We start from the raw sequence: 10,104 nt of genomic DNA, 5'->3' as shown, positions 1-10,104 counted from the left end.
CTTCAATAATTTAATGTAACAATTTAAGAATGAGCAAAAATATTAATATTATGCATAATAACAATTTATTAAAAAATAACAGATGTTATTGAAAGTGTAAATAAACAGACACAAATCGAAATAATTATCTACGATCGATAAAAGTAGAAATCAGGTTTGATTAATTTTATAGGTTTAAAAAAAGTGGTCGCCATAAACCACGTGAATGAAGAATAAATCACGTGATTGAAGAAAAAGTTCTTCATGTAAGAAACTCTTCTCCATGTGCAACTAATGGAGGTTACGAGTTTTTATATATAGGAAAGTACAGATCCATTTCAAAAATAATTTATTTATATTCACAGTTGATAGAATAAAACTGCTTTTTATAAAAAAAAAATTACAACCCTAAATCCTTTGAAATTTTAATTGTTTAAATCTTCAAGTTCAAGAGGAAAAGTCGGAAAAAAAGGGACATTAGATGGTAATTATCCATTAAGAGAAGGAATGATTTCTAGAACTCACCACTGACTAAAGCACTGGCACTTTCTATGAGATCAGGCCTAAGTGTTCCCTGTCCAAGAAAGACTTCCTCAGGCTTCAAGCCCATTTCGGCCATAGCATCGTTAGCTACTCGTACAAAAACATCGCCTATTATCTTGCGCTTCTCTTCCGGATTTGTCGTGTGACACAACATTTTGGTCATTCTGAAGGGTGGACCAATTCCTGTTGCGGTGATTCCTTTACTATTTATTACATTGGTATTGGCCATTATGGGAATGATGTCCGAGGGCACTGTCGTCGAACCTTGCATGAAATTGTGCGCAGCATTCACTACCCTTAGCTTAATACCGATTTGAGCTAAACTCTGTTTCACGAGTGGCGTCTCGTTTTTCCGCATGAACCCATTGTTGATGTGAAGAGCAATCACCTGTTCTTTATTCAACGCCTTGTGCAACAGCGCAGCACATACGGTCGAGTCCACGCCACCACTTACCAGCAACTGAAATAAACATTTGACATTGTTACATTCTCATCAGAGAAGGTATTAGATTTGTGTAAAATTTTACAGTTTTGGTCAAAAAGTCACATTCTGAGACCCCTTGAATCCGAAAAACAGATTTTTACGAATGTGTCTGTCTTTATGTCTGTCTGTCTACGAGCACGATAACTTTTGAACAAAATAATCTATTAGATTAGCCTTTGATACACTCTTTTAGTATCCTAAGCTAAATGCCAAATTCGCTGGTCAGCCATTCTGGATAAAAATTCGAAAAGTGAGCGTTTTTAAGATTAAAAGTATTTTAAAAGTTTTTGAGACCACATTTTTTTCATAATTCAAAAATTCTCTGTACACTTGTTCATAGTACTTGAAAAGTAAAATGTTAATTTTCGAAAACCCTACAAGATTATCATAACAACTTTTTGAATTTTTTCGAAAAATTGATAATTCAAACTTTGATCAAACAAAAAGAAATAAAAAATTGTATTTTGTTGTGAAACTATGCAAGGGAGGAAAAAAATTATGAGACAAACATTATGCACCCAAAAAATATCTACAAATTTGTTATTAATCACTTTTTTATAGGACACGTAGTTTTTGTTTTATTTATATAAAAAAAAAAACAGTGAAAATACAAAGCTTAAATTTTTCGAAACATGACACAAGCTAAGAAAAAATAAATCGATGACATTTTTTTACCGAAAGTAGAGAACAACAATTTTTATCAATGGTTTTTTTTATATGATTGGTAGTTTCTATTTTCATCGTGAATAACAACATTAAAAATAGAAAAATTACATTTTTGGTAAAATGACACAAGATATAAGAGAAAGGTTGTTAAACCAAAAAAATCTAAAATTTTGTTTGAAATAATTTCTTGATAAAACGCGTGGTTTTCATTTTAATCGTAAAAAATAACATTATAAATAATGAAATTGACTGTTTGGAGAAACGGCACAAGACAAATTAAAATATGCATAAGGGCGTATGTTCCAAAACCTAGCTAAGAAATTTCCTTCACCTATTTTTTTCATACGACAAGCCGTTTCTTTAACTTTTAGCATACCAAAATTTACCAGTTTTTTTTTAGTCTCCAAAAAGGCTTTATTCTCATTTATATTTTCATATTCAAAAAATGAAAAAAAAAATTATGATTCAAAGTATTAAAAGCGCATTTTCTGAATCAAGGAATTTGATACGCAACCATTCTTTAAAAAATTAAAAACGTAGAAGCTGAATAGTTTTAGGATAATATCTTACAAAATAAATATAATATTTAAAAAAATACTGAAATGTATGTTAAAAATAAATCAGTTCTATATTTTATACAATCATAATTCAATAAATTCAAAAATGAGTTTGAAATTAATTAGGGAAAAATTAAAGAAAATTCAAAAGAATTTGATCAAATGCATCCAAATTTAGGATTAGTTTTAAAGACTTCAAGATGAATGAAATGAAAACTTTAAACAACTTTATCGAATGAATAGAATTGAGTAAATTTAGAAGAATGTAAAAAAATTTAGGAGAAACTAATAATAATTTAGGGTGAATTCAAAATGAATTGCAAAAAATATTTTCAAATTTTTTAAAACGGGACAATGAAATTTTCCGGTCATTTCCCGATTCGAGAATATTTTTCACGGTCAATGAAATTTAAAGAATCTAACACTAAATCTAAAAGTTGTTCCATTCGAAGTTAAAAAAACTGAACTGCAAATGAAAGCACTCAAATTAAAAAATTTAAACTTTTATAAATTGTAGAGATCAAAGATTCAGATCCAGTTCCAAAAGTATAAATCCACGTTATCATTTTCAATCTTTGTGAAGTATTACAAACCTTAGGGAAAGCTTGAAATTTCGGTGAAATCTTTGAGAAATCTTTTGGCATTTTCTAAAGCTTTTGTAAAATCTTTAAAATGATTGAAATCTCTAAAATCCTTTTGAACTTTTTCTTTAATATTTGTTTGCCAAATCTGGCATATTTTGAAATTCTTGAAATCTTATGAAATCCTTATGAATTATTTAAAGAAATTGTGAAATCTTCTCTGAGTCTCTTGTATTCGTTTGAAATCACTGGAGTATTTGAAATATTTCGGAAATCTATATGAAATTTTTTGAAATTTTATAAAAAATGTTGATATCGTTTAAAATATTTGAAATGCTTATAAATCTTTGAAATCTGTTATACTGCACCCTTATTGAAATCTTTAAGTTCTTGAAAGCTTTGAAATCTGCGAAAATTTTGTGCAATTTTTTAAAATCTTTATAAAATATTTGAAATATTTTTGAAATGTTTCTTTAATCTTTGTTGGCGAAATCTTTTCTGTTTGTTTGAAATTATTAAAATCTTTTCAAATCTACTCAAATTTGTTGAAACTTTTTGAAATAAATCTTTGAAATATTTGAGAAATCTTTTGTAATCGTTTGAAATCTTGTCAAACATTTTTAAATCGTTTTTTGTATTGAAATTTAACAATTTGACTTATAAATCTAAATTTTGTGAATAGAACTATTAAAATTGTAATGTTCAAAGTTTAGTTTTTAATATTTAATTTATAATTACTGATTTTAAATTAACATTCAGATATTTATAAATATTAAGTAATTGTTTTTTTCTTAATTGAAAAATTTCAAATTGAATGGTTTAAAATGGAATATTTTAGACAGAAATAACATTTTAAATTATTAAAAGCTTTTAATAATGCATTTATTATTTTGAAGTTATTTTAAAATTAAAAATAAGTTTTAAAGTTTTAATCGGGGTTTTACATTCGTTTAACTAATAAGACATTTTCATTCTTAAAGTAAAATATAATTTTTTAAATCTTGAATTAATTTATATTCAGATTTGATTAAACAAAAATGTTTGTTATTAAAAATCTTCGATTTTAAATGCTTCTAATTTTTAATTGTTCAAGTCTTTAAAAAAATTTTAATGGAAAATTTTTAAAGTGTAAAATTTCCGAATTACGCATTCTTAACAGAATAATATAATTGAAAAAGATCACAATTTAACTAATTATTTTTAAAAAATCAGTTGAAATCAAAGTTGGACAGATTTTTTATTTTAGTTTTGTTTAATTCCAGGTCAAAAAATAAATTCAGTGTCATTTAAAATGCGAATCAAGTAGTTTTATTTTAAAAAAAAATGAATTTTCAACGGAATAGTTAAATTTTCAAACATGGTGGAAATATGGTGGAATTTTAAGCCAAAAAGATAAATTATTAACTAAAGCAATTAATATTTAACTGGAATAGTTGAGTATTTACAAAAAAAATTTAACTAAGAAAATTAATTTCTACAAACAAAAATTTAACAAAATACATAAATTTTCAACTAAAAACATAAATTGTTAACCAAAAATTTAATAGTTAAGTTTTCAGTTAAAAAGGACAATGTTCAAAGAAAAAACTAATATTTAAAAAAAGTTAGATTTTTAAACAAAGTGATGTATTTTTTAATTAAAATGATAAAGCTTGAACTGAAATAGTTGAATTTTAAACCAAAAAGATGACTTTTCAAGAAAATCGTTTAGTTTTCAATCAGAGTTGAATTTTTAAATAAAATAATTAATTTTCACAAAAAAGTGCATTTTTCACAAATGAGTTTATTTTTTCAACCAAAAAAGTTCAATTTTAAACCAGAAAGTAGATTTTTCAACTAAAAAAGATAAATTTACAACGAAAAATAGAATAGTTAAATGTTCAGTTTAAAAAATAACGAATTTTTAAATAAATAGTTAAAATAACTTTTGACAACGAAAAAAATAATTAAAAAAAATAGTTACATTTTCAAACAAAGTGATGAATTTGAAATAAAATGGTATATTTTTAACTGAAATAGTTAAATTTTAAACCAGAAAAATTAATTTTCAACTAAAATGATGAATATTTAACTAGATTACTTGATTTTTTGACCAACGATATGAATTTTCAACCAAGAATTTGTATCCGAAATTATGGAATATTTAACTGGAATAATAGTTAAATTTTCATTTTCAAAAATCAAATAGTTTTCAACCAAAAAAGAAACAACTTTTCAACAAAATAGTTAAATTTACGGCAAAAAATTCAATTTTATCCAAAGAAAAAAAAAGTTTTCCAAGAAGTAGCTGATATTTCAACTAAAAACATGAATTTTTAATTAAAATGATTAATTTTAAACCAAAAAGAATGGCTACAAAAAAAAATCGATTTTTAACAAAATGTGTTATAGTTGAATTTTCAAATAAAAAATATCTTTTTTATTCCAAATTGTTGTATTTTGAAGAATAAAATATTAATTTTCAACCAAAAATGAACATTCAAATTTCCAGTTAAAGCAATTAATTTCCAACCATAAAGATTAATTTTCTACAAAATAGGCGAATTTCTCAGATAGTATATAAATTTTTAAATAAATAATTTAATTTATAAATAAAAAATATCAATTTCCCAAAATAGATACATTTTCAAAAAAAAAAATATATAAATTTTTAGTTAAGAAATTGATTTTTAACAAAGTAGTTACATTTTCAAAAAGTTATCAATTTTCAATTAAAATTATGAACCTTCAAACAAAAAATTTGTAACAAAAAACTTAAAGGATTTTTTCAACTCGTTTCTTCTGAATCCGAATTATAATACTTAAAAAAATGTCCGTTTCATAAATTACCTGTTCCAATTCAAATAGTTATGTTTAAAGATGAAAAATTAATTTCTAACTATAAAAAATGAATTTACAACAAACTAGTAAAATTTTTAACGAAGGAGATCAATTTTCAACTATAATAATGAATTTTCGATTAAAAAAGAAGTTAAGTCAAAAAGTTGAGTTTATGACAAAATATATGAATTTTCAAGCATAAAGATTAATTTCCTGTCAAAAAATACGAATTTCCTACACAACATATGATATCAAGAAGTTAAATTTCTAACCAGAGATGAATTTAAGTAAATTTTTTGTAAATAAATCCGTAACCTAATAAACACACTCATATTTCCTGCGACTGTAGATAAAGCTCAAATCACTTTTCTAGATTAACAAAAATCATTATTATAATAAAAACTTGAATTTTACTGCAATCAGAAATATATTCCCGGTTTAAAAAAATGGAATTCCAGGTCAGGTCGCCACCCTAGGAATTTTAAAACTTAACAGTAGATTATTTATCACACCGATTCAAGTTAACGTCAGTTCGTCCCTCAATGTTAAAAAAAATCTGTGAAGGTGCGTGATCTTTTAAAAATAAAAAACGCTATCCAAATTCAACTCACCAGAACTTTGCTGTTTCCAACCGTTTCTTTGATGTACTGAATGCATTGTGACTCTCGACCTCGCAACGTGTAATTTCCCGTCAATCCAGCGACACCAAACAGAAAATTATGCAACATTGTTTTCCCATTGGCTGTGAGATCGACCTCGGGATGGAATTGCACACCATACAAATTCATTTTGTCGTTTGTTATAGCGGCTATGAAATTCGAAGATTTGGCGGTAGTGCGAAAGCTATCAGCTACCCTATCTATACTGTCTCCGTGGGTTAGAAGTACTATTTGATCTTTCTCCAAGCCCCTACAAAAATCATAATTAACTGGAATCAGAAAATAATTCTCGCAATGGCAAATTTAAAGAAGCAATTGATTACATTCAGACTTAGGAATCATCCATAAATTTTATTCTTAATGTATAATATATGTTATAATATAATCCTCAGAGCGTACACTGGTGCGAATTCGCACCCGAAGTTTTTTCATTTTGTTGGGATTTACGCAAACACAGCTGCGGCGGATTATCCCCGCATATATTAAATATATATATATATATATATATATTAAATACGTTCGTCATATGTTCAATATATTAAATATTTAATATTATTATTGCAAACAAACCAATTCGCACCAGTGTACCGGATACGTATGCTGGGATGGAGTGAACCGTTTGAGGGTTAAAATTAAATAATATATGAACCGAAAAGTGTACATGATTGTTAATATAATACAAAAATATATAGAATAACAAATTAATTTATTTAAATTTAAATTTACGTTACCAGTTTTTGGGATACTTTTACGCCCGAAAAAAATTAAAAGAAATTTAAAAGAAAGAATTGATTAAATTCAGACTTAGGGATCATCCATAAATTTGATTCTTAATAAATAGTATATGTTATATTTAAAATTAAATAATATATTTTTAAAAAAGTTGATTTTTCAACAAAATAATTACATTTTTTAAAAAATAGTTCAAGTTTAAGCCTACCAAAATGAATTTTCACCAAGAATGCCATTTTTATTCAAGAGATGCATTTTCAACCAAATAGTTCAATTTTCAACTAAAAAATATAAGTTTTCAAACCAAGATGGAATAGTTACATTTTAAGTTTGAAAATTAAACTTTTGACAAAAAAAAAAGAATTTTCTACCAGTCTAATTCAACCAAAAAAGATAAATCTGTAAATTCAAAATACTTGAATTTTCAGCCAAATAATTAAATTATCAAAACAAAATAATAATTTTTGAAACAAAAAAGAAAACGTATTTTTAACCAGTTTAATTTAATAAAAAGACGAATTTGTAACAAAATAGTTGAATCCACAGTCGAAAAGATGAACTTTCAAAAAGTCTGGTTAATTTTATTCTTAAAAAGACGATATTTCAACAAAATGTATACATTTTCCACAAAACCGTTGAATTTTCCTACCAAAATAGTTGAATTTTCAACCAAAAATGCAATAGTTACATCCACAGCCAAAAAGATGAATGTTCAAAAAAGAAGATTAACATTCAATCTCCAAGACGAATTTTCAAAAAAATAGAAAACTTGCCTATAAAAAAGTAAAATTTTTAAACCAACACTATGAATTTTAAACAAAAAACTTAATTTTCGACCAAGTGTTTAATTTTCTAAATAAATTTAGTTTCATTTTTAACTAAATAGTTTAATTTTCTACCAATATAGTTTAATTTTTTACCAACAAACTGAATTTTCAACCAAATTGTTGAACTTTCAAGTAAAAAGTATAAGTTTTCAACAAAAAGTAGAATAGTTACATTTTCAGTTAAAAAAATTAACTGTTGACAAAAAAAAACCGAAATTTCTACCAGTTTAATTCAAATAAAAAAGACGAATTTGTAACAAAAAAGTTAATTTTGTATCAAAATAGTTGACTTTTTAACCAAATAGTTAAATTTTCAAAACAAAATAATAATTTTTCAAACAAAAAAGAAAACGAATTTTTAACCAGTTTAATTGATTTAAAAAATACGAATTTGTAACAAAATATTTGAATCCACAGCTGAAAAGATGAACTTTCAAAAAATAAGTTTAATTTTATACTTAAAAAGACGAATTTTCAACAAAATGCATAAATTTTCCACAAAACCGTTGAATTTTTCTACCAAAATAGTTAAATTTTCAACCAAATAGTTGAATTAAAAAAAAAGTTTTTAACCATAAATGCAGTAGTTACACCTTCAGTTTAGAAAATTCTTTTTCAACACAAAAAGAACAAATTTTCTACCAGTTAAATTGAACCATAAAAGATTAATTTTTACTTAAATAGATGAACCCACACCCAAAAAGATGAATTTTCAAAAAAGAAAATTAATATTCTACCTATAAGACGGATTTTCAAAAAAACAGAAAACTTGTCTACAAAAGAGTTGAATTTTTAAACCAACTCTATGAATTTTGAAAAAAAACTTAATTTTCGACCAAGTATTTCATTTTTCAAATAAATAGTTTAATTCTTAACCAAATAGTTGAATTTTTTTACCAAAAAGATGAATTTTTAAGTAAAAAATAGAAGTTTTCACCAAAAAGTAGAATAGTTACATTTTCAATTGAAAAAATTAATTTTCAATATAAATAGAATTTTTAACAAAATAGTTGAATTCTCAACCAACATGATGGTTTTTCAAACAAGATGATTAATTTTTTGCTAAAATAAACGACGAATTCTCAACAAAATACATTAATTTTTCACGAAACAGTTGAATATTCCATCTGACAGTTAAGTTTCAACAAAAAAGTTAATCTTCTTCAAAGTAGTTAATTTTTCAAATGAAGAGTTTAATTTTTAACGAAATAGTTGAATTTTCAAAACAAACAAAAAAAATGTTTTAAAGAAAAAAAAGAGAATTTTGAACAGTTGAATTCAAGTAAAGAAGACGAATTTTCATCAAAATAATTTCATCCTCAAGAATACATGTCTTCTCAAGCAAATAGGTAAAGTTTTAAATAGAAAAGATAAATTTTCATTTAAAAACATACATTTTTAACCAAAAATACCATAGTTTTATTTTCGGTCAACAGAAAAACTGGTTATATTTTCCACTCTAAAAATGAATATTCAACTAAAGTGATGAATCTTCACAAAAAAGATGAATTCTCAAAGAAATTTGATGATATTTTATTCGAAAAAGATTTTCATACGAATATATTAAAAAATGGCTGAAGTTTGAACCAAAGATATCAATTTCCAACGAAAAATATAAATTTTTAACTAAAAAGATTAAGCTTGTACCAAAACACACAAACTTTCAACCAAATAGTTGAATTTCCTTACAGAAAAGACGATATATAAAAATGTATAAATTATTAAATAAAAAAGACGTATTTTCTACTAAACAATTGCATTTTTAACGCGAAAATGAGAATTTTTAATAAAAAAGTGAATTTTGTACCAAATTGTTGAATTTTCAAGACAAAAAGACCAATTTTCTACAAAGCAGTTCAATTTTGAAACCGAAAAGATTAATCCTCAAAGGAATTTGTAATACTTGATATTTCAACAGACAATCATTTCAATTTCAAATAAAAAACAGTTCATTTCAACCAAAGAAGACAATTTTTCAGCAAAATAGTTGAATCCTCAACAAAATTCACGAATTTTCAACCAAATAGTTCAATTTTTAAATAGGAAAGTTCCATTTACAATTGAAAACAAACATTTTCAACCAAAAAAGTAATATTTTTAGTTAAAAAAAACCCCCGGTTAAATTATCACTCCTAAAGATGAATATTCAATTAAAATTATGAATATTCCCAAAAATGTGAATTCTCAATGAAATTTGACGATATTTTAAACAAAAATAGATTTTCATTTAAATTAATAACAGTAAAATGCCATAAA

At 24.7% G+C, this 10,104-nt stretch overlaps 1 protein-coding gene across 4 annotated transcripts in view; it reads right to left on the bottom strand.

The window, feature by feature from the left end:
- LOC117167496 (GMP synthase [glutamine-hydrolyzing]) overlaps positions 1 to 10,104 on the bottom strand; it is a 50,096-nt gene that overhangs the window by 27,724 nt on the left and 12,268 nt on the right. For all 4 annotated transcript variants that reach the window (XM_033352480.1, XM_033352481.1, XM_033352479.1 and 1 more), the window contains exons 4-5: positions 6,242 to 6,539; positions 505 to 982 (exon numbers count right to left, since the gene is read on the bottom strand). In XM_033352480.1, coding sequence (XP_033208371.1) covers positions 505 to 982; positions 6,242 to 6,539 — 776 coding nt within the window. The remainder of the gene's footprint in view (positions 1 to 504; positions 983 to 6,241; positions 6,540 to 10,104) is intronic.

This window comes from Belonocnema kinseyi, chromosome 2 (assembly GCF_010883055.1).
Source record: "Belonocnema kinseyi isolate 2016_QV_RU_SX_M_011 chromosome 2, B_treatae_v1, whole genome shotgun sequence".
NCBI classification, from domain to species: domain Eukaryota; kingdom Metazoa; phylum Arthropoda; class Insecta; order Hymenoptera; family Cynipidae; genus Belonocnema; species Belonocnema kinseyi.
This window is presented reverse-complemented; position numbering and strand designations above follow the sequence as displayed.